Source organism: Anopheles gambiae, chromosome 2 (genome assembly GCF_943734735.2).
Source record: "Anopheles gambiae chromosome 2, idAnoGambNW_F1_1, whole genome shotgun sequence".
In the NCBI taxonomy this organism is placed as follows: domain Eukaryota; kingdom Metazoa; phylum Arthropoda; class Insecta; order Diptera; family Culicidae; genus Anopheles; species Anopheles gambiae.
In genome coordinates this window covers 99,440,278-99,465,689 of record NC_064601.1, presented here as the reverse complement: position 1 = coordinate 99,465,689, position 25,412 = coordinate 99,440,278, and the positions used below count along the sequence as shown (strand labels likewise).

Genomic DNA, 25,412 nt, shown 5'->3' with positions numbered 1-25,412 from the left:
CGCGTACGCACACACAAAACAGGCGCCGGTCATAATAATTCAGGAGGAAACACAAAATTGGATACGATGCTGCTGCTACCGAAATCAAACCAGCCAGGAGGCGGCGGCGGTGGTAGGAAGTTGCGATCGAAAGATTAGCTTTAACGATTGGCTAATGAAAGGCTGGATCTGGAGCGATGGTGTGTGCCAATTTGTTGCTGATGCTGTTGTGCACGGGGGGTCAAACGTGAGCTGTTTTCTTTCCCACCAGGAAACCGGGGCAGGTAAAGTATAATACTTTTTTTTCAGGGGGGAAACGAGATAATCATGGCAAGAAGCGCAAAACTAGTTTAGCCTTTTAAACATTTTCATGACACTAAAGAGGACTTTGCACTGCACACTTTCAACTAATGGCTAGCAGACACACTCCCACCCAAAACCCACCTTCTGCATTGCTTCCGCCTTTTAACCAAACCAACCCCCCTTCAGCCAGCAGCAGCACAGAACACACGATGAGGATGTTTTGAAGCGAAAAAAATAAACGCGTCGATTTAGAAAAAGGCGGAAAGAAAGGAAGAAGAGGAGCTATGTGTCGGGCCGCCCCCCCCCGTCTGCGAAACTACGATAGACCCCGAAATGTGGCTAAATGGTCATTAAGCAATCAATTTTCGGACCGCAGCTCAGAGCTCGCGCCAGCACTCCTCCCCCCAACCCGCTGCTCTTCGCCTAACAATCACTTCCTGATTGATGGAGGAAAAGATCGTTACCAGAAATGATGGCTCCTTTTAGGCCACCAAAACTACCCTCCCCTCGCCGTCTTCCGAAATCGGCTCAGGAAGCCATAGGCCACCGGTGCCAATCAACTCACCCCGACGGACAAAATGGCCAATAGTACACATCCCCCCCTTCTGCCCCCTGCTGCATCGTGCTCCTGCATTGCAAAACAGTTCCGTGCGCGCTCAAATCGATCAATCGATTACTGGGGTGTGTGGGGGGGATGGTGGTACTTTCCGGACGTTTAAGCGCAAAAATTGTTCGCGCATTAGGTGACCACACGTGTCCGAGGGGGTGGTAGGAACGGCATCGAATTGTTTCACCGAAACACCGAACGCAACGGCTTCACAAATTACATCGACCATCAATTTGGCGCTGACCGTGCGCGCTGCATCCTCAACGGTAGATGCTTGGACTGAGGAGTACGTACGTGGGATGGTTTTGGGGGAGGGCGCTTACCGTGCCCACTGTGTCGTGGTGCTCGAAATCGAGATCAAAGGTGCTGACCTTTTTGTCCAATTTTCGATTGTTTTGGTCCATCATCTCCATACTTAGCGTTCCCTTTCTAATGGGATTTCTTGTTGCTATTGTTGTTGTTGTTGTCGGAACAGAAATGGCCCCAGACAAGCATTTGCGAGCATCAGTTCGCACACTGCAACATGCGAACGCGATTAGTGCACGCCAGCACTCCGTCATACATGGGTAATGTTTTTGCGAACCTTTCCTTCTCCGCTGCAACTGCACCATTTCTTTCGCACTCAATGTCATAAAATTTTACCACCTTTTTGGAAACAAATGGAACATGAAGGTAAAGTAGTGTTTATGGCTACTTTCTTTACCTCGATTAATTTTTCTTTTAAGGTTGATTGATTTTGTTTGGTGCATGCTTTTGAGTGCATTTAAAAATCACGTCCCATTGCAATACAGCAATGAAAATATTCTTAAACGCAAAAATCTAGTTAATCTCAAACACGACATCAAACGTCCCCAACTAGGAAGCATTTATAACTCCTCAGGAAATCGCATAGTCAGACATAGTTCATCTTACAAAACCTTTCAACTACATTCATCGGTGAGTTGGAGATGTCATGAGAATACCACCACCAGGCCATTCGACATTACTACAGCCCTTGTAACCAATCACGAGTCGTAGCCTACTACGCTTCTATATGAGAATCCAGAATAATCAGGCTCGAAGGACTAAAAGCGACTAATGTAAGGATAAATTAGATAAAATCGATGTACATGATTAACATAGCGATTATTTTTGTATTAAATAGTTCATTTAAAAAAGAAGAAAACATCTACTCGATTAAAAGCCAAACGTGACAGAGCTCATTGAGTAGATGTTTTCTTCTTTTTGAAACGAACTATTTAATACAAAAATAATCGCTATGTTAATCATGTACATCGATTTTATCTAATTTATCCTTACATTAGTCGCTTTTAGTCCTTCGAGCCTGATTATTCTGGATTCTCATATAGAAGCGTAGTAGGCTACGACTCGTGATTGGTTACAAGGGCTGTAGTAATGTCGAATGGCCTGGTGGTGGTATTCTCATGACATCTCCAACTCACCGATGAATATAGCTCTGCACTCTAAAGATCCTCCACGCATTAGATGTAGCTCTACACGCGTAATGTAGTTTTGTAACCTCAATATAGCTGTGAATGCTCAATGTAGCTCTGCATGCTCAATTTAGCTCCGTTTGCCTAATATAGCTTTGATCTCTTAATGTAGCTCCGCATTCTGAATAGACCTCAGTACGCTGAATGAAGCTCCGAAAGTTAATTAGAGCTCTGCAAGCTGAATTTTAATCAGACCCTACCCAACCAACCAAACCGAGCTCTTTCGAAGCAAATCCTTCGTGATGAGCGAGAAAGCATGTCACGCATCTCACGTGTTGCCATGCGAACAGATGTGCGTGTAGATGTGTGAGTGCGCGGAGAAAAATTGATGGATGACGAATGGAGGAAGGGGAGGAGCTTCACTCTGTCGAAGCATCTGAAGGGGGGCCGAACGCTCTCTTCACATTTTGCGAAGAATCAGTTTAACTCAAACGCTTGGCAAAGAGGATATACTACTTTGAGGCACTAAATATTTCAGGCAATGGAGTCTTGGTCTATTAGTATTAGTATAAATTATTTCCCTTACCCCATTTATGAATTAATTTAAAGGAATAAACATTAATCTGAGTAAAATTTCAAAAGTCACTTTTAGCAAAAAACTTTTTCCAAATGTGTTTTGAAATTCTGAATCGATCTTGTAAAGACGGTTTTTTCATACAATGCGTACTTTTTAAGATATTTGGAAAAGTACGGTTCATAGGGTGCGCGGATGATATACTAGCAATGCTATTACAATGAAATGCTATTCCGCTCTATGAAATTTTCAGCTGAGCGATTTGGTCTGTTTAGGTTAGAACCGCTCCATTATTATTGCGCCTTTTACGTCCTCACGCGCGAATTCACAAATAGTTAAAGTGTTAGGCCCGCTGGTGATGAACAGTAGATTCACCTGCTACCATGTTTCAATTCTCTGATTAAATCGCACGTAATAAATAAATCGAATATCTCTCCTTCCAATTTCAATTAAAAACACATAACCACTGCACATAAGGTAGGAAGATAGATGAGAGGAGGAGGAGGAGGAGGGGCTATAAACACGTACGTAAATAAAAGGGGGCAGGGCGCGCGTGTGAGCGAGAAAGCGGCAGCATACGAGAGATTTTTTTCTTTCTCTTTTGTAGCATTTTGGCTAAACACCCGAGCCTAACTTCGGTAGGAACTGCCTATCAAAGTTGATACACCTTCGGTAGAGAACTTCTATCGAAGGTATATCGAAGCAAATTTACTTCGAAAGAGCACGGTTTGGTTGGTTGGGTATATGCTCAAGGTAGCTCCGCATTTCTTTAAACTCAATACAGCTCTGTGAACTCTTTGTAATTCCACATATTCAACCACTGCTCTCCTCCGTCAGCTCAGTTAAGCTCAATGTATGTTTTAAGCTTTAAGCTAACAACATCGGAATCATTGCCACTGGGGAATGATCCAAATGAAAATTATGAAACAAGACTTAGATTTAGTTACTTCTAAGTCTCAGCTGACAGAACAATTCCACTGCGGCTACCCTGTTATGCAACGATTTGAAGCACCACCGAGCTCAGGATGATTACTAGCTAATTCCACCCAGCATACCACGCCGCCATACTGGTGTGTGATGATTATAACTACCAAAAACAGCACTCCACCCAATGCTCTCCTCCATAGGGGCAGGTGTTTCACACGTACGTGCTTGTCTTCACGCTAAAACAATCTGTATCAACATCGAATACGGTACTCACGAAAACCCCCGGCACACCCTTCTGTATGTCAGTGTGCGTTATGTGTTGATACCACACAGCACTAAACCAGGCGCTGTTTTTCTTTTCGGTGTTACCGTGGAGTGGCCACTGCGGTAGACGAGATACTGGCTACCGTGCGATAGAGCAGTAAAGGGACCCTCCTTCTTGCTGCGTCGGCCGGCCACCCATGGTTGTTGATGAAATCGGCGTACTGTGCGCGCGCACCCTCCCGAGGAGTCACTCAAGCGAAATTGTAATTCTGGCCACCGCTCCAAAGCCAAACACAACACAGCTGGCGCGCGTTGGCAAAGTTTTCGACACTTTGTGTGCGCGCGTCTGTCTCGAATGTTTGCGCGATGCGCACATGCATTCACACACACACAGCCGTCACGATCACAACATGCATACGCCGATCGCTCTCGCACCAACATTTACTCACATCAAATGCAATTTAGTTTGATAAAATGAAAAAAAAAACAGTTCAGAAAAGTCCACACAGAGTGTACACATTTATGTGCGATGCACACTGCATGTGTGTGGGGTGCGATGATTTTTGCCGGCATATGAGCGCATACTCACACATGCACATTCCACACCCCCACTAGACACACACACACACATATGCTCAGAAGTATGCAATGATAGCAGCCCGTTCCTTCCTACACACGCGCACGCAACAGCGAACGACGTTCCGCTCGTTGTTTAGCTAAGCCTATCTCGAAATCAAATTCGACACAGATCGATGCGCATCAGCGAACATTCACTGTCGTGAAACATTACTCCGCGCTGCGAAGAGTTGGAGGGGGACGGAAAACATTGGGAAGAGGGCAAAGGCAAGTGTGAAGGGCAGCAGCAGCAGTAGCGGGAAGGGAAAGGTTGGTCCCCAAAGCTCACCTGGCCAGTGACTATCCCAAGTGCAGAAGCTAGCAGCCCACCCTCGATACACACACACACACGGAGCAAAATTCCAACGGGAGCCGCCGCCCAAATGCGGTTGAAAGAATGGGGTTTGTTTTTTTTTCATTCGTTCTTTTTTCGCGTTTGTTCTACCCTTTCTTCTTGCATGCGTATGTATGTGTTGTGGAGTTATGATCACGCTGTCCCTGCAATTTGTGCAAATGTCTGAAGGGAGAATTATGGTGGTACACCACATCATGATGTTGGGTCCAACGAATAAAGAACTTTAAATTTTGTATAGTATGCCAATGAAGAATATTTTAAAGGATTTCGGTTACTGAAGAGACTACAATCACTAAAGAAGACGTCCATGTAAGTAACACAGGAATTGAAGAGACTGCTATTCCTGAAAAATAATGCTTGCATCTCTAGAAACAAATAATTCAATTGACATTTTCTAGAATGGAAATCAAATTAGTAGTTGCTTCTGTTGGGAAATAACATCTGTGAGACGTCTGTTACCTATTCCTGACGTCAGGATCCTAAAGTTAACAGCAAAAACAACATAACATCCAGCAAAAGCCTAAAAAGTCTAGAAAAGCTTAAGTCTTTTCAATATAAGATATAAGGAAGCATCTAGACTCCGCAATTTATATCTCCAACAATTGAATAAAACGTTAATGTACGATCTACTAATTTCGGACATCACTATTCTTCACACAGTTGGAGTTTAACGTTTTACAAGATTAACAATATCATCCTTAAAATTCCTTTCCAACCTTGATGATCCAAACAAATTTCAATTACATTATTCTACCTAGCCCTGAAACCCTGCTTTTTCGTGCTAACTCTGTGCCATATACTGCCATCTCCACTGATTTCACCTGTGCTTGCCAAGAAGACGACGACAGGTACTCCTCCACACCATACCACTACCAGATGCACCCTCCGCAGACCCAAAAAAGCGGCACATTGTTTCTTGGAGCGATTCACAATCGCCGTCGTTTGGCTTCCCTGTGCCGAGAGGAGAGAGAGACACACACCAGCGTATAAGCTCCACCGACAGACACTCTGGTCTGCAGTGGAGCGTGACCATACGCGAGCCAGAATCTTGAACCGCAACGATCAAGATCTTGTGCCGCTCGGTGATGACGTGTGTGCGGTAGAAGCGCGCCTCTCACGAGTCCCTATAGTAGTTTCCCCATTGCCTCCAATGTTTCGCAATTTTTAAACGTTATCAGACATCAGCGCTGTACCGGTAACAGTCTAGAAAACACACATGACCCTAGCAGTATGCTCACACACCCAGCAATAAAGCTCGAAAGATGTCTCGCCCTTTGTGCAACGGCGTGCTTGGAGGGCTGGACGTTCATCGATTGCCACGACTTAATTACGAAATCAAATACCAAAACGGCATCTGTTTCGCGGACAAACTTTGGGGTAGAGGAGTACGCCCCTTTTAATGGTACACGATGATGTTCGAATTCCACCTGCGCCAAGGGGGCGGGAGGAAGCGTTTGGCGGTTGGCCAAATCCTATTCACGTTCATTAATGTACGAAAATCCGTGGGCTGCAGCAGCAGCAGCAAGTGGGTGTGGGTGCTAGGCAGCAGTCCCGAGCCTGAGAAGCCACTGCCAAACCGCGTGCCACAGCAATTTATCTAACGTCGCTGTGCGAGCCCTTTCGATCTCAATCTCTGGACCGCTGCTGCGCCCTGTAACTCAACATATCTCCTCCAGCGAGGAGTCCGATTCTATTGCACCAACAAACAACAAGTGCCAGCGTCCCAAGGACCCATCGACAGCCTGCAATCTTGCCTGGTTCTGTGCTGTGTCTCGTTACATCGTACACAGCAACTCGAGACGACACGGGAGGTCATTTGCTACTTTCTAGTTTCTAGATTTGTGCGCCCGCTTAACATTCACGCCACGCTAGGGCACACTTAAAACCACTCGAAATAGAAGGTTTTTATTACATGGTACTGGTGTTGGGGTAGTAGGTGCAGCAGCGAAGACTAGCGCTACAACTTGGAACTACCAGCGACCTGCCGACGACTGTGTCTAGACCACCCTTTGCCAAGGACATCACACAAAACGATCTCACTTTGTGTCAAGAGGGGACGGACGGACACCGACGATTAATTGTACAAAACCCGTGGGAACGAAGGTAAGCGAATCCGGCGGTTGGCTGTTAAATTACCATAAAGTCTCCCTCCAGAGCTCTCGATGTTCTCTTCCTTTCAAATTGAGACGGTAAGCATTATTTATTGTTAGGACATTTGGAGAGGAAACAAATGGACAGTCTAAGGCATTGCCTGATTAATACCGACTGGACTCCAATTCATTTCGTTGTTAATGCTCTACACTACACCAGGCTACAGGATATAAAGTGAACGTAACGAGTACATGCACTAACTATGAAAGGAAATTCAGTCAGTACTACGTATTCAGAAGAATGTGGCGCCAGTAATCACAGACGGTTCGTCTGCAAGTTTTTGGCAAATCTTGAACCACACAAAATGAAAAAGTAAGAACCCTATTGACTGCCTTAAAATATTGCACCAAAAAAGGCTCTATTGGACAGGAAACTCAATTGAATATATTTCCAGAGGTACATTGGAAACGGTGCCAACGCGCCTGACTGCATCAATAATTTGGATCACAAAACAACCGCAGAGAGCATCTTAGGACAACAACAAAAAAACGGTTGGCAGCTACTGCTACTTTAAAATACCGAACCTGCTTACAAACGGTGAGTTACGCGACAAACGAGGTGTTTGTATGGACAGTTTTATGAATACAAAAACCCATCCATCATAACTCTAAACCAAACCAGAGGAAGCCCGCTCTAGAAGGATTGCGCCAGTTTCCGCATACAAACTAGGGTGTCTCGTCCAGTCACAGTGCGTATAGTTAGCCGTGCGTTGAACCATAACATCAATTCAATTATAAACGACACCGAAGCAGCGTGCGCATCGGCCACCATCGGCCACACACCAAAAGAAAAACATAGGGAAACATAGAACTTATTTTCGATTCCACCGAGACCGAAGGTCAATAAGCCTCAAAGCGTTCGACGCTCGGTGCGCGATAGTGTGGTGAGGTAAAACTTATTTATTAGTCGCAAGTTTTTGTTTTTTTGTGTTTTTAATTAAAAGCACCACTACCCGAAAAATTGCGGCACAACCACACACCACCATCGTTTTTCTTGCTGGGCAATCGCAAACTCATCCGGATCGTTGAAATTTTCCGCTTCCACTTCCTGGGCCAGCTAGCTCGCTCCTCGGCCACCGGCCTGTCACTCACAATCTGATTTATTGCACCAGCTAATGACACACACACACACACACACAAGCGGGTATCTATGGCATAAATTATCACCATACCAACGCGCCACGGTACGCAATGAAGCGTTTAATTTATGATTAAACGCTGTCCACCAACCAACACAAAAAACAGACCAAAAAAAAACCAGAAGCTTCAAAAAGTGGGCGCAAATTTCGTAAAAACGAAGCGAAACACAACTTTTCCACCGGCCAATTATTGGTGGGGCGAATTGAAAATTAAAATGCCACCCTTCTTCCACGTAGACGCATTCGAAAGGGATTTTTCAGGCGCCTGGTGGGGGTCCCACTACTATCACGATTGATTTTTGTTTTTTTATTAAATCCAATCGATGATCGCAAGGTCCTAGTCGAATGAGGTAGCTACGCATCTCTTTCGGGCCGGATGTTTACTGGCCTTCAAACAACGTCTCACACAAACAAACAAAAACACACTCAAAAACATTCTCATTTAAAGCTCCGTTTGCGTTGTATATCGTCGTCCACACAGGTAAAACACGTTTGCTTTGAAATGCGATTCATAAAACACTTTAAAAATGCAGATGTCAAACACGATAACGATGACCATCCGGGGCAGCCAAACAGTTCCCTTCTAGGAAGCGTGTGTTTCGGTGTGCATAGAACCGTCGTTAGAAGTCTAAAACTATGCCACTTCCTTCATTTTCAAAAACTGGCACCACTTCTCTTCGACCCAAGTGGAACGGGCGTCGTTGTAACGCAATTTTTGTGTGTTTTTTTTTTAAATTTAGTTGCACCCCCACACTGTCTCTTGGTACGCATTTTCCGCCACACAGAAAGATAGACAGTAGTAGGCAAGCAAGGGATGGGCGAAAAACTGCCCCCAAAATTACGACGATACCACCACTACCAACTACCGTAAGAAAGTAGCCCAAAAAAAAAAACAGGCGTGGAAAAATAAATCACCCGCAGATAATCGCAAACAACGGTACCGCCAGTGAGCCAGTGGTGGTGGTGATTGCCAACCGCAGCTAAAAGGAAGATTTGCCTTTGAGTGCGTTTTTATCGAGGAAAAAAACCTTTCCGAAGAAATAGTACGCGGAGCCGGAGAGCGATGTTAGTGGAACGAACTTTTTTTTAGCCGTCAACGTGCAAATTCGCCTTTTCTCTCTCTCTCTCTCGCCTTTCCTGCCTCATGTGGCTCTCCAAAAATTACTTAATTGGTAGTTCATTACCACACCCCCGTCCCAGCGCTTTTCTATCAAGCTTTAGCCTCTTTCTGCTTTCCTGTCGCTGCTAGTGGACCGTGAATCCGTGCATCGGAAAATCGTCCACCGGCAGTGTTATTTTTGGGGAGGTGGTGGCGTGAAAAATGTGTGCTTTTTCAGCACTCCGCTTTTCGTGCCTCACTATACCTGCGCTTTGACATTGTTTTTTCCCTCCCGGATGTGATGCCGTTTTTCCTCTGTGCGCTTCTCAGAGATGGACGAAAAATACGACACAACTGCACCCATACTTCCACAGCGGGTGAAAATCACACTTCGTAATCGTATCACACACGTAATGTCCTACGGTTTCCTAAGACGATCTTGAAAAGTGACCAGCAAAAGCAAACACAACAAAACCAATGATAATAAAAACACACGCACAACCACAGCACTCAATTTCTAATACATCCCTCATCCATTACGTATGGGGCCGGCGTCCCAATGTGGCCGCCTCCACAGCGTCGATGAGCTAAAATAGCGACAAAGCGATAGCAAACGATCCGCAAAGTTCCAAAACCAAAACAACAACAAACAAGAACCATTCAATTGCTCGCAAACACATGGAATATGAAACAAGTGTGGAAAATGCCTAATTTAACAGCGAGAAATAGGAAACAACAACAACAAAAAGGAGCAGACAGACGTAGCAAAACAAATAATTCGACAATCGCGGATATCGTGTCAAGGTTGGGGTGGCGTGGCCACCGAGCGATAATCGCATAACAACAACAACAACCGGGCAACATATTATGCTGATCGTGTACATGTGTGTGTGTGTGTCGAAGATACATGGCACGGTATCACGGGGGAGTGCAAAATCGCCACTCAAACAGGGAGAGAAAAACGAAAAGAAATCGACCCACTGAGAGGCAGAGAAGATGGCGATTTCAATTAATCCGTTTCAGCTGTTATCGTTAAATAATTTAACATTGCGTAAGCAAGCGAGTGGCAGGCAAGAGAAGGGAGGAGAGAGAGAGGTTGGTTTATGCTTTCACGATAAACGGCTAAGTGCTGCTGTGTGTTTGTTTTGTGTTGCTCACGACGTTCACGGCGGCCAAAAAGGCAGAGACCTAAATGTGTGATGAGGAGGTAAAGGAAAAATGGTTCGACGATCTCTTACCTTGCGAAGACGCAAAACTTCTATCTCGTTTGCTTCGATGGATTTGCGCCCGCCGAGTGTGCCACCGTTCGATTTGAGCGTGAGGGACCGCTTGGCGGGGCTGCTGTTTGCTGATTTTATTTCCTGCAAAGACAAAACGAAGCAACATGTTAAATGGCCGTTCAATGAAGAGAATTTGGAGGAATAAGAAGATCTCTAATGTTGGAGTGTAGATCCTGTACAATTCGCGGCCTCCAACTATCAACTAGTCCAGACGAGATCTGTTCATTAAATTCTGGGAAGATCATACATTAGATGGTGTTTTGGAGCAGTAATAACTTCAAAGATGTTCTAGACAACATTACTCATAATGGTCAATGTCAAAAATTAAACATCAAACAAAAACTATGGATAATACTGAATATTACTCTGAAGATATTAAAAGAAGACTTGCCAGATATTCAACCCAACATAACTACTTCAACTCAATTCTGATGTTTCAGAGAGGTTTCATGCTATCCTAGAACCTAAAAGTTAACCCTTGTTATCGGAATTTCTGAAAGATCTGATTTGATCTAATCGTAACACTAACTGCAATTTTTACACTCAGAATTAATAAAATTGAGGAAGTCCCCGACATCTGTATGGCTTCATCCTCTGAAAGATCAATCAAAAAGCCGTATTCAAACTGCTGGACACGGACCTAAGGTCCGAAAAAGTTTCCATAATATTATACCAGCTGGTACTGAACCAACAACCTCGAAAAGGAAATGAAACCTTACGATAGTTGATCCTCTAAGCAACGTCCAAAAAGATCGCCGCCCTCCCCATCATGCCACTTCACCAAGAGGATTTATTTCCCTTATTACGGGTCTATTACGATCGCAAGGCGGAACCCCGTTTGATGAGTACTGGGGGGCTTTATTTTTAGGTGTTGATCATCTAATTCCTCTCTTATCCTCCACCATAAAACCGCACGCACTTCCATCCGAATCGATCGGTCACCGGTGAAGAGCACCGAAAATGACACCGACCGGTTGGATATGTTATGTGACCCAGTGTACCCAGCGGCAGAACGTGTCCAAACACCATTGGAGTCTTTTAAGAAATCAGACTCAGAGAAAAACATAGAATCCGCTGCGATCTGTTTCCCTTTAATGGTGCAAGTTGAGGCATGCTTCGGAGTCACACGATCATATAATTAGACTTAACCGTGTTTAAGGTTAGTGTGAAGTTTTGATTTCTTCATAATATCAAGTGAGTGTTAAACGAAAGAGGAAATAGGACAAACGGGCCAGAACTAAAAGAATAACAAAACAGTTATCAAGAACATTAATTTACCCAATTTTTTTGAACTACTGGAACGCAATGCATGTGATTTAAGAAAGGAGTTGGGGCATGACAATAGTTTGGGTGAATAAATGAAGTCATGTAACCATTATAAGTTGAAATCAAATTCTGTTTAAATATCACACAAGATGAGATCTTCATTTTCTCACAAAAAACACGATTTGATGTGGTTATAAAATATATTGTAGATATTTATGAAAGTGCTTAATTCTTCATATCCATTACTTAACCATTTTGGATGTAAACGAATGGAGTATCTTATCATCGACAAATCTAAACATTATATTAAGCCTTGACCTCTGCTGTGCTACAACATTCATTCAACACGTGATCTAAATCATCTCTGAAGTCTCTTCTACCTTACAAATATAATATTTTAGTCCAAAAAAATGAAGCAGTGTTGAGAAGTGTTCTTTCCACCATTTAAACATTCCGTTTAGCGAAAGGAAACAAAAAATGCCCTCACACGTGCTCCACACACTGCAGCAGCAGCAGTAGTAATGGCCTGTGCGATATGCAAACCATCTTCACCCCCCTCTCGGGTCGATCTCGCTTCTCCCATCATGCACTCCGAAAAAGCAACACAAAATTGCGTTTTCTATTTTTACGGCTGCACCCGTGTAAGCACGCACAAAAACCAACACCAACAGCGCGCTGGCACCACTGCTAGCGCCTCTCCACGTGCGCGTGTGTAATTCCTGCTCCCTGCACAGCATCTCCCCAGTTCTTCCCGGTGGTGGTGTCCATTCCGTTTAGCGTTTTCCACAGTCAGGGCGCAACCAAAAAAAAAAAAGGAAAATTGATGACGGGACCGCATTTGACGAAAGTGACCGCAAAACAAACGACCTCCATCACTGTTTGTGATAGTAAAATTAAAGTAAAATAAAACAACAAAAAAACGTTACACACTTGTGCCTGCCTGCCTCGATTTCTTGACGGTATCGAGAGCATGTTTAGCATTCCTGCCGATCAGCGCTCATATTACCGAATTAAAACAAAATGCTGCAACGCTACGTTAGCCTGCAGCAAAGCACGCTCTGGGGACGACGCATTTTTGGTTGCATCCAATAATTCTTCTCTACCTCCCCTTGATGTGGCGTGTATCAAAATAGACAAAATCGAACGGCATTCCCATCCCACCGTTGGCCCAATCGTACAGCAGCGAGAACGTTCTTGATAGAAAATCTGCATCGGGTTCATTGTGCTCTAGAATCATTCGCCTCACCGCAACTCTAATAACCCTTCCATGATTGGCTCCAACACTACAAGAGAGAGAGATGGTACGATAGATATGTATGAGCTATTAGCAGTCAAGAATTTAAAGTTGATGCCTAGATTCTTTGGAGGAAAAAACAAGAAACAATTAAGCATAAACCTTGAAATGCTTATCCAACACACAGCATTCATTATACTGCCCCACGGAGCTGCTACAACATGAAAACATAGCATTAACTCGTTCCATTAAAACAACTCTTCCCACTCTAAAGGGTCGCGTGTCTTCTTGGGAGCACAAGAATAGGGCCAGCAACCAGCAACCGATAACAAAATTCCCAAAATCGCAACCCGCAGCAAATAAAACATCCCAAACACTCCTGAGAAGGCGTGATATCAGATCAAGACACCTTAATTACCCTCAGTACCGCTGCCTAGTTCCCAAAGGAGGCGCCAATAAAGGTGCTAATTGGGAAGGGTGCGGTTTTGCGCCTGAGATGCAAGATCACAAAGGCGCACTGCTGCTTAACCGATAAATACCGCACCCGATGCTCAGGCAGAGATTGAAGCCGATAAATATGTTAAACAAGTTGGTCGGTCTCCCCCTTGCAAGAGAGAACTGTGATTTTTTTTTTTTGTTATCTTTTCTTTCTAACACTGCCACGGGCCTCTCTTTTCCCACCTTTGGGCCATAAATGCAAAGCATACCAATTATCTGGGTAAAGTGATTCTACGGTAATTATTTGTAATTTGGGAAAATTGAATGTTTTCTCCTGGTGGTGTTGGTAGCTGTTTAGCTTTCTTTGAATATCCGTTACACATGAAGCAGTTGGGTGTGGTGTGAAAAGTGTATGTAAAATGTAGAGAATTAGAATATTTCCGATGAAATGGTTGAAACTTTTGATGATCAATGCACTTTTTTTTAAATTTCATTCATCTTTTTATGCGCAAGAAACAACTCCTATGTATTACAATTCCAACCAATTCCAATTGGAAATTAAAATTTTTAAAAAATTGTTTTCTTTTTATCCTGATTCACTTTGAAAATAAAGTTCTCATTGTCATTCTATCCCACATACCTTCATCACGGTCCAGCAAGAGTTTTTTTATGCAGCATAAATATTTTAACAAGATAAATTAAAATAAATAGGTTTTAAGTATGTACCGTTATGATTCAAATTACGGACAACTACAAAATTTGGACATTAGTGATGTTTTTATACAATTCTGTTACATTATGTCCCTGACCATGCACCTTTTAAATTTTTAGATATTTGTCATGATGTACTAGAACCAATTAAAAATATATCTGACCTATAGTCAATACTTCGGTTCTTAAAAATGTCTTCAGTGTCCGTAATTCGATGCAATACGGTACATGAAGCCTAATCATCGACATTTTTGTAGTCAACATGCTGGAAAAAGACTAATCGTCACTCACTGTGAAATATATTCACGAAAAGGGGCTGGCTGTGATATTTGGAGGAAATTTGAATAGGAAAGTGTACACCTTTATCGCTGGTCGGTTTGCAACTGTATATTCGTTTGTCCTTTTTTGTATATAATATTTCATGCAGTTCATAATTCGTGTAGATCGAGCAGTTTCTAACGTCGAGTAGTTTATAACCTAATCTTAGTTTCCTAACGCTTTGTTTTATGTACAATTCAAATTTAAGTTCGAAAATAATTATCCAAATTCCAACATTCCCGGCCACCAAAGAAGAACTTCTTTAAATTTCATGCAAAATATAAATCCAAAAATGAGTTCAAAAAAGAATTCAAAAACAGTTCGACTCTTGACCTGACGCTTATCTCCTATCATACTGCTCGTGTGTGTAGATGTGTGAATGTGTGTTGCGTGTATCTTGTTCTGCCATGAGTGCGAAATGTAAACAATGTCGCGTGGCTTGCAGCTGCGCGTTACTCAGTGCCAGTGGTTTCCTTCTGCTCTAAGTTGCTAATTACGTCCGGATTAGGCAAAACCGCCAGACGATTAGCTGCGCGGACGATGTGCTTCCCTGAAGCAGTGCGCAGTGTAACGACGCGAACAACATCGTCCTTTCCAGGGTGTACTGCAACGATGCGCCCCATCGGCCACGAGGTAGGATGTACATTGTCTTCCTTAATAATCACCAGTGTATTTTCTTTCAGAACCGCTGATTTCCCGTTGCAATATTTGGCTCGAGCTTGTAACTGCTGCAGGTACTCCGGATACCATCGAGCCCAAATGGTTTGCAGATGTTTTTGTACCAACTGGTATTCCCTCAAATAGTTGCTCGGTGTCTCGGTGTAATCGATGATTGGTACCGCTTGCAGATTGCCACCGACGAGGAAGTGTCCCGGTGTCAATGGTTCCAAGTCCGACGGCTCATCGGATAGAGGTGTAATTGGTCGCGAATTCAAACATTGCTCTACCTGGGCAAGTAGGGTAAGCATGCTCTCCTGTGTGATGCTTTTTGTTCCTATTGTTCTGACTATATGCTTTTTAGCTGCCTTCACCGCCGCCTCCCATAAACCTCCAAAATGTGGTGCTCTTGGTGGGATAAACTTCCACTTCATATGATTCATCGCGCACCAATCAAATATAGCAGCTCGATCGTGTTCGTCGCTCTTTAGCATCTTGTAGACGCGATTCAGCTCATGTGCCGCTCCCTTAAAGGTGGTTGCATTGTCGGAATGCAGTTCACTGATTTGACCACGACGTGCAATCAAACGACGAAGTGCATTGATAAATGCTGTTGATGTTAAATCGCCAACCAGTTCGATATGTACCGCTCTTGTTGAAAAACATACAAATATGGCGATGTATGCTTTAATCGGACTTCTGTTGCGTATGGTTTGTTTTATATAGATTGGTCCGCAATAGTCTACTCCGCATACTGAGAATGGTCTTGTTGGTGTGACTCGTGATGTTGGCAAATCGGCGATACTTTGCTTAATAAGTGTGGGTTTGGCCTTAAAACATGCGTGGCAACTGTGGTACACAGACTTGCATAAATTGCGACCGCCAATTATCCAAAAGCTTTGGCGTAGTGTTGTTAAAAGCAGTTGTGGTGCAGCATGCAGCTTACTCAAGTGTATCGAAACAGCTAGTAGTGCGGACAGTGGATGTTTCGATGATAATATTACCGGGTGTTTTTCTGATTCCGACAGATGTGCGTTACTGAGCCGGCCACCAATGCGCAGAATACCTTGCGTATCTATGAAAGGGGAAATCCATTTCAGTTTGGAGTTCTTCGGAATCTCTTTGCCCTTCTGCAGGTGTTGTATCTCCTCGGAAAAGGTGTCTTGTTGCGAAAGATAACACAACTTGAGTTCTGCCGCCTTGAGTTCGTCTACAGTGAGCGGTGGGATATCCTTAGCATGGACCTTGTTTCCTACGCGGCGCTTTGCGTTTTGTATAAAGCGCAAACAATGTGCAACAACTCTTTGCAGTTTGTGGTAGATCGAAAATCGTGAGAACAAACTGTTTCGAAATTCGCAGATTAATGCTGTGCTTGCAACCCGTGACGATAACCTTTCTTCTTCTGCGTTCTCATCTTCGCCTGGTGATGGTGTGTTCTGTGGCCATTCTTCCGTGTTGCGTGCTAACCAATGTGGCCCGTGCCACCAGCGCTCACACACTAGCAACTTTTCCGGCGTTAAACCTCGCGAAATGTCGTCTGCTGGATTGTCCGAGCCTGGAACATGCTTCCAGCATTGTATTCCAGCCGTGTGCTGAATTTTTGCAACCCTGTTTGCAACGAAGGGCTTCCATCGATTTGGTGCTGAATTCAGCCAGTGAAGGACAGTCATGGAATCGGTCCAACAGATGGTGGTAGCAGAAATTTTCAGTGATTGCTGGACTTTCTCGTAAAGAAGTGTGGCTAGTCGTGCTGCACATAATTCCAATCGAGCTATGGAATGTGCATTGGATAACGCAACGACCTTTGACTTGGCTGTTAGCAGCTGCACGGTGACTCCTTCCATGCTTTCAGCCCGAATGTAGCAACAAACACTATATGCTAGTTGTGATGCGTCAGCAAAGATATGAATTTGCAGACTTGTTGCCGTGCATTGCGATATGTACCGTGGGACTGTCAAATTGCGTAGTGAAGATAATGTAGAGTGAAATTTCGACCATTCATGCTGTAAGTGCGATGGTAGCTCGCTGTCCCAGTCATATGCCTTTCCATGAATCTTGAGAGCCCATAGTTGCTGCATGAACATCTTTGCGATGATGATCGTTGGGCCCAGTAGCCCGAGGGGATCAAATATCTTGGCGATATATGACAAAATTAACCTTTTCGTCATGCTGGGTGTTGTAGGTGGTATCTCAATACGAAACCGTAGTGTATCAGTTGCCGGTTCCCAAACGATGCCTAGTGTGGATACTTGTTTCGAGCTCTTCCACTCGTGCGAGAGTTGTACCGCCACATCTTCTGAAGGAACGTTCTTCAATGCTTCGGAGCGGTTCGATGCCCATTTCTTCAGCGTGAAGCCAGCTGAATTTAGCATGTCTGAGATTTGCCTTTGTATAACGATTGCTTCGGACAAATCATCGGTACCCGTTAGCAAATCATCTACGTAAAAATCGTTCATGACCGCGTTCATTGCCAAAGGATACTCTTCCTTGTGGTCAAGAGCAATCTGTTTTAGGGTCCTGGTTGCTAAAAATGGAGCAGAGGCTGTGCCGTACGTAACCGTCTGTAGCTCAAATGTCGATATAGGATCTGCAGGATGTTCTCTGTACCGGATGCGCAGATAGTTACGGTCATGAGGGCTATGTAAAATTTGTCGATACATCTTCTCTACGTCTGCAGTGAGAGCAATGGCACGAGAACGAAACCGAAGGATAATCGATAAAAGATCTTCTTGAACGATTGGTCCCACTAAGAGTTTGTCGTTCAATGAGTAACCACTCGAAGTCTTACAGGATGCATCGAACACGACACGCACCTTCGTGGTTGTGCTTGATTCCTTAATGACAGCGTGATGTGGGAGGTAGTAATGCTCTACCGAATCGTTTGCAGGACTGGTAAGCCGCTTCATATGCCCCAAATGCTCATATTCTTTCATAAATTTAACATACTCTTCTTTCATTTTAGCATTGGTGTTCAACCGCCGTTCGATACAACGCAGTCTGCGATCGGCTATTTCCTTCGACTCTCCTAAAACGATATTAGGGTTGGAGTTAAATGGCAAACTAACGACATACCTTCCACTTGAGTTGCGAACAGTTGTTGCTGCGAAATGCTTCTCGCAAGCATTCTCCTCAACCGATAGCACAGGATCCTCGGCTATGGTTTCACTCTCCCAGAACCGCTGCATGGTCTCCTCCAGTGGGGTGTCGTATGCAGATAGATGGCACAGCCGCGGACCGACTGACGAATGATGAGTGTTGCCGGTGACAACCCAACCAAAGTGGGTTTCGACCAGCCACGGTTTGCCTCTACCGATAGAGCGCTTGCGACCGGTGTGGAGCTCCCAGAACGTATCGCCTCCGATGACGATGTCGATTTGCCCCGGACTGTTAAAGGTGCTGTCCGCCAATGCCACGTCCGGCATTTTCCATGAAGAGACGTCCGTTGGTGATGTAGGGATGTTTGCGGATGGCGTGTCCAGAACCAAGAAAGTCATCTCCGTTGCGAAGGGTTGTGTCTTGGACTGAACGGTAGCGACGATGGAACCCTTGATCTGCTGTACTGCATTGCCGATGCCCGATACAGCGACGTTGACTCTTTTGCGACTCGTCAGCAGTTTCCGTGCGAACTCCTCAGCGATGAAATTCGACATGGATCCCGAATCCAACAACGCCCTTGCTTCATGGGTGTTCCCGTAGTCATCCTTGATCTGGATGTTTGCCGTCGCCAGAAACACATTGTCTTCATTCGACTGAGCTGACAATGTTACCGTTGCGGGTGGAGCATAGGGTGGTGAATGATGTAGAAGTGTGTGATGACGCTCACGACACGTGCGACACGAATAATCCGACTTGCACGCTCTAACCTGATGATTGCTGCTCAAACAGTTCCAGCACAGCCGCTTCGATGCGACGACGTCCCGTCGCTGTTGGACCTCCTTGGCGATGAACACTGGACAGTTGCGCAGTGTGTGGTCTTCGGAACACTCCAATGGACACTTTGGCTGTTGGGTGTGCGCAGTCGATGCAGCAGGAGCCGAGCGAGATGTAGCTGCATTCGCGATGAATCTCCGTTGCCCTGGTTGACGAATGAGACCGGCCACCTTGATACCACTAGCTGCTTGATCCTTCACGAAGTTGTTGGTCGATTTCAAGATTTGGATACGATCTTGCACGAAGTCGATCACATCCTTATATTTGTCCGTCGTGAAGTGCACGGAATGTTTCTCCCAAGCCAACAATGTCTCTCGATCCAACTTCATCAGCAGCATGTTTGAGAGGGGTGTGTCCCACGAGTCAACCGGTTCGTTCAGCTTTTTCAACCCGTTGACGAAGCGGGTGAATTCATCCACCAGGTGCGTGAGCTTGTCAACGCACACCAATTGCACTCCCGGAAGGTAGTGCAATTTGCGATAGTATTCGCGAATCAAAAGACGAGAATTGTCGTACCGTTTAAGAAGCGCCGCCCAGGTAACCGAATAGTTGTCCGCCGTTAAAGGTGTATGCTCGAAGGGTACCGCCGCGTCCCCCTTCAACGATGACAGTAAGTATTGTAGCTTCGCGATAGATGGAAGCTCGGCTGAAGCGTCGATCATTGCGATGAAGCGATCTCGGAAAGAAAGCCATTTTGTGTGATCTCCGTCAAATGTTGGAAGTTCGATTTTGGGCAAACGTAAATTTGGCGCGTGGGGTCGACCGAATGCAAGCGTTGAGGAAGCCAAGCCCGTTGTATCGTTGAGCGAACCTTCTTCCTTTGGCTGTCTTTCCCGTAGAAATGATTTTAGCTTGCGACAGCGTTCTTCAATGTCGATCCGTTCCATTATGCTGGCTTCGACCGCTTCGTCTTTATCTTCAAGCTCTTCCAGTTTCGAAACTGCGGTGAAAAACTCTTCCTTATGTTTCGCCAGATCTTCTAACACCTCCGGAATCTGCTTGGCATCATCACTCGAATATTTCGCCTGGAACCGTTCCAGCGATTTTATGTTCTCCAGGGCGATCCTCTTTTTCAGTTGCACTGCTTTAATTTTCTTATCCATTGCACAAAGAAAATACTGCGATATCACACGAAACTAACGAACAAAGCGATGGCGCGAAATTCAAAATGATGGCGTGTAACCGACCGTTGCCCTTGATGCGGGGCGATATGCGATGGCGGGAATTGTCACGGAATGACTTGCACACTTGACGACGAATACCGAATTCCACTCTTGATGCAGAATGAAACTTATTTCTTCTCCGTATATCACGATCCGGCTCGAAGGACCAAAAATGTGAAATATATTCACGAAAAGGGGCTGGCTGTGATATTTGGAGGAAATTTGAATAGGAAAGTGTACACCTTTATCGCTGGTCGGTTTGCAACTGTATATTCGTTTGTCCTTTTTTGTATATAATATTTCATGCAGTTCATAATTCGTGTAGATCGAGCAGTTTCTAACGTCGAGTAGTTTATAACCTAATCTTAGTTTCCTAACGCTTTGTTTTATGTACAATTCAAATTTAAGTTCGAAAATAATTATCCAAATTCCAACACTCACCAATTCTTAGTTCCTTCTTTTATTTGAATGGTTTTTTGGTTGAAATAATGATATTCTTCGTAAGGTCGAATGATGAGTGACAAATCACGAGAAAACAAATCAGCTTTTTTTAATGTATGTTCAAGTGGCTAAGTGAATGTATTCTAAAATTTATTATATTCACATCTTGTTCAATTGTTTACATACAAGTAATCATTTTAAAAACAAGCTTCCAGGCAAATATACACTTTCGATTGGAAACGTTTAGTGGCTGGTGGCCCATCACCATGAATGAAACCACCAAAGTGCAGCTCATTACGGAGAACATAATTAAACCAACGCCTTCTAACGCCCATTTTCCTACCATCCCCCACACCCGCGTGGAATTCGCTCTCAAACGCATACCAAAACCCCCTTCGTCACCCCATACACCTACCTGTCCCTTGGCGTAATTCCAGAGCGTCTTCACAATGCCACCGTTGCTGGTCTCGATCCCGTTCAGCCCGCCGAGCAGTGAGGCCGCGTCCGGATCGGGATCACTTTCGGCGCGTGACACCGCGCCCTCGCCCTCCTCCTCGTACACGGGCGAAGCGGACGATGGCGTGCCCATCATCATCATCATCATTTGATGTGGACCACCAGCACCACCACCGTCGCCATCCATGTTGCTGCCACCACCGATCGGATCAAAATTAACGTCAAAATCCAGCGACCGGGTAAAGTGCTGTTCGGCACCCCCGTACGGTCCACCTCCCCGCACACCGCCGCCGCCGCCACCACCAGTTGGCCCACCCGGCCCTTGGCTGAACGATAGCGAGCGGGCGAACGAACTCTTGAAGTACTGGCACGGTGCACCACCCGCACCCCCATTGCGGCCAGCTGTTGCTGTTGCGGTCACATCAAATTCGTTCGATTTCTTCGGTATTCGCACCTCGTTGCTCTGCAGATGGGTTTCGATTGTTTTCGACATTTTGACGAAGAAGGCTACGATCACACACACACACAAACACTTGCCGGAAACGATAAGATCTATATCGGGACAAACTCTATCCCCGCACACACGCACGCACACACTTTCTGCTTTTTGGGGTTATGTTACGGAAGGAAAGGCTTATTTTCCCCCCGTTTCTGTTACATGGGGAGCGTTATATGCCGCCGCTCAGCCAACAAAAAAGGACATTGCACTCACACGCACACCACACGGAACAGCACTTTGCGACGCATCTTGTGACAGGGTAGGGAGACACACACACAATTAGGTAAGGACGATTAAAACAATAAATCACGCCCGCACACGACGCGTTTTGTCACTAAACGAACACACGCGCACGCACGCACACACACACACACACATAAAACTTCTCAGAGGAACACAAAGACGAATGTAACCTGTGGGGGAAAGGAAAATAGGGACACTAAAATGAACCTCCTTTGCTTTTGTTTTGCAGACGAACCGATGATCAATGGTAACTACTGATGACGGTTTAGTTTTGAACAGCGACACAAGTTACACAAGGCATCGATATGAAAATCAAAGTAAGCTTAAAAGTATGGTCGAACCCAAGTGGATCCCTGGAAAAGACGCCATAATGGTGCAGATTTACAGTTCCAATTTCATTTGAAGTGTTGGCTTTGTTTGGTATTTTTTCCTTTAAATTACTTAAATTTGTTAAATTCCTATTGTTTTCAACAAAACTATACACTAGAATAAATGAGTCACCAAATTTGACGGTTATCTTTCTTTCCCGGAAAATGGTTCAAACGCCGGTTCTTTTGTTGGTCAGTTTTCACCACTACTTTCAATTGCAAATATACACACACACACAAAAAGGCGCACATGACACCAATGCTCCGCCCGGAGTAGTCTGGAATAGGAACGCGTTCGCACACAGCTGTACAGAGCTGCTCACTTGCTGGCTGTCGGTTAGAGTTTTGCTCCTTTTTGCTCGCTGCCGTACAAAACACCGGGATCGCTTACTAACACATCCTAGCAAGCTGGACTTGGACGTAGCCGCAGCCTTGAAAAAGTGCATGGTGTGTCTTTCCGGCTTTCGTGGTGTCTGTAAAAGCGGCTAACTCAAGGCGGTGATTTTAGTTGCAATTATTTTAGGAATTCAAAACATATGTAAATGTAGCCAAAATATAAAAACAGTTTGCACAACGGGATTTTCCCCTTTTAAAAATTTGCAGTACACGCAATCCAATTGGAATTGATCGGCATGGGGACACAGCCACAAATTGCCATACACACACATGCACCATTTGATTGACAAAACGATAATTTTGGGTTGTGTGTCTAAACAGCGGTTCGCGTTGATCGCGTGTGTGTCCTTCAGGTGGACAGCCATGCACACGCACCCAACCATAGCCGGCTCGCGAAAAAATGCAACATCATCATCGTCATGATACCGCCGTTCTGCATTTTTTGCTGCGGTTGGAAAGGATATTGCACACACCACATCATGTACGGCAGCAGCAGACGGACGGGTCTCCCATACACTTGCTGCGAAAATCACGGAACACTTCACACAACCACACACGACACGACACACACACACCTTGCTTATACTATCTCGCAGGTTCGCTCACATTGTATTTCTTATTATATTTCACTACTAACAATATTTTCGCACCACCAAAAAACAAAGCAATAAATTCAGACACTCGTTTACGTGATTTCCTTCCTATTTCCGTTCGCTGCACTTTCGCTTACCGGCTTCGCTGCAATCACGCACGCACGCGGTGCAATCGGTGTGTGATTCCTCGCAAGTCAGATGTTGTTGTTTGAATGGTGCGCTGGATGGCTCTCGTAGCACAAGTAGCCCCCTTGACGGTCTGCTGGTTACTAACGCACACAAAACGCCGGCTTCGTTAAGCTTTCGTTCAGGCGAGAGCGACCCGGTGACGCGTGTGCGAGAGCGAAATGGCACTTGGGTAGAGCGAGCAGCGCGCCGCTGCGCACGGATAGCGCTGGAGAGAGCGAGATGCGAGGTTTTCGTTCGGTTGAGATTTTGCGAGCGTGTTTGGCGCTCTCTTTTTACTCCAGTGCACTGTTGGCTGGATTGGGTGACATTGCGTCAAAATTAATTATTTTTTTTTTATTTAAAAAAATCATATGCAATCCATGAACGAAAATTATAAAACTAGTGATGAAACCTGACTAAAAACCAGGTTCATATATTTACAGTCTGAACTCACTGGTCTGATGGTGCAATCGTCAACTCGTACGACTAAACAACATGTTCGCCATGGGTTCAAGCCCGCAATAGACCATGCCCCCATACCAAACTAGCCAAATTTGCTTGAGCAGCTAATTTTGGAATGCTACAGATCGCTGCTTTGAATTCGCCTTTTGCAGTAGATAAGCAGCATCCAAGTTCCAGGTGGGCCTTTCAAATAGCGCTTAAGCAGCTTCCTTATGCCACGGTTTCGATTTTCAAGTAAGGCGTCATCAATCAAACAAACAACACGATTTGTGCTTTTTTTATATGCATGTTTATTTTAAAATTGTAAAATCTCTTTAATTTCACATTATTTTACACAGTTTACCAAAAAATCACAAAAAAGTGCCTCAAACCCACTAAACGACCACTAAACGGGTTCTAAACGACTCAAGCTCTCAACCTAAACGGAATATAGAAAGACTTCGTTTAGCAGACGGCAAACGCCTCATGCATTCTAAAAATAGCAAAAAGCTGCTGGCGCCATCTGTTTTTTTGGGATACCCAGCTAGTAGAGCTTCCTCGCTTTGAGAGCTTTGTCCTTCCCTCTGTACTGTTGTATCGTTTCGTATTGAAGTTATGCATCGCTAGCAGTAGAACGGCGAAACGATTGTTTAAATACTAAACTCCAAAATAATCCACCAGTACTGAAGCACGTGAGGTTTTAGTAATAGTCGTTGGCGTTGATACCCACGTATGTGACCACACGACTATTCATTAAGATTTTTGCTCGGTATGTTTGAAGGGTATATAGGTCATGATTAGATGAAACTTGTCGAATCACATTGCAAGAAAAGGACAGCAATATAATGATGAGTTGTAATACGCCATCTATCGTGCAAACCACTGAAGCTACGGAACTTTCGTTTTTTTCTATGGATATTTGATTTTCCAGTCGTTTAAGCTCAATCTGTGGCGCTTGGGTTGGGACTTCACTCAATATTACTTCTTTATTTAACTTATCTAATTTATGCAGCAGCATTTAGATGTTTGACGGCACCAGTCTTTGACACAATGACAAGAGCCATCTCGTACCGATGTCATGTATTAAAAAGCTAAGAAGATCCACCAAGTTCGGCACACGTTCTTAACAAGCCTTCAAGTTCCATCGTGAACCATACACATCAGGGTAACCAGCTGCAAGGTTTCAGAGAATATCAAATGCTTGTTAAAAAGCTCTATATTTCCGCAAAGTACCGTTTATCTAACGTAAAGTACCGTCTACTGGAACGATTTTTTTAAACAGCCTTAAATCAGTTATAGAGTTCGAGCTGGTTATTTGGGTATGATTTCCTCATATTTTTGGACATCTATTAAGCATTTTCGAAG

At 44.5% G+C, this 25,412-nt stretch overlaps 1 protein-coding gene and 1 long non-coding RNA gene across 4 annotated transcripts in view; one reads left to right on the top strand and one right to left on the bottom strand.

Moving 5' to 3' along the window:
* LOC4576316 (uncharacterized) overlaps nucleotides 1–23,798 on the bottom strand; it is a 104,067-nt gene extending 80,269 nt beyond the window's left edge. The window contains exons 1-3 of one of the 3 annotated variants that reach the window (XM_001237804.3): nucleotides 23,576–23,798; nucleotides 21,299–22,251; nucleotides 10,684–10,806 (exon numbers count right to left, since the gene is read on the bottom strand). In XM_001237804.3, coding sequence (XP_001237805.3) covers nucleotides 10,684–10,806; nucleotides 21,299–21,832 — 657 coding nt within the window. In that variant the 5' untranslated portion in view covers nucleotides 21,833–22,251; nucleotides 23,576–23,798. Of the gene's footprint in view, nucleotides 1–10,683; nucleotides 10,807–21,298; nucleotides 22,278–23,420; nucleotides 23,484–23,575 lie in introns of those variants that run through there. The other 2 variants (XM_061642505.1, XM_061642506.1) reach the window with 2 other exon arrangements.
* LOC133391158 (uncharacterized) lies at nucleotides 14,670–20,415 on the top strand. The gene is made up of 3 exons (XR_009764639.1): nucleotides 14,670–15,652; nucleotides 15,714–18,241; nucleotides 18,312–20,415. It is a non-coding gene; the product is annotated as an uncharacterized LOC133391158 (long non-coding RNA).
* Nucleotides 23,799–25,412: the final 1,614 nt, after the last annotated feature.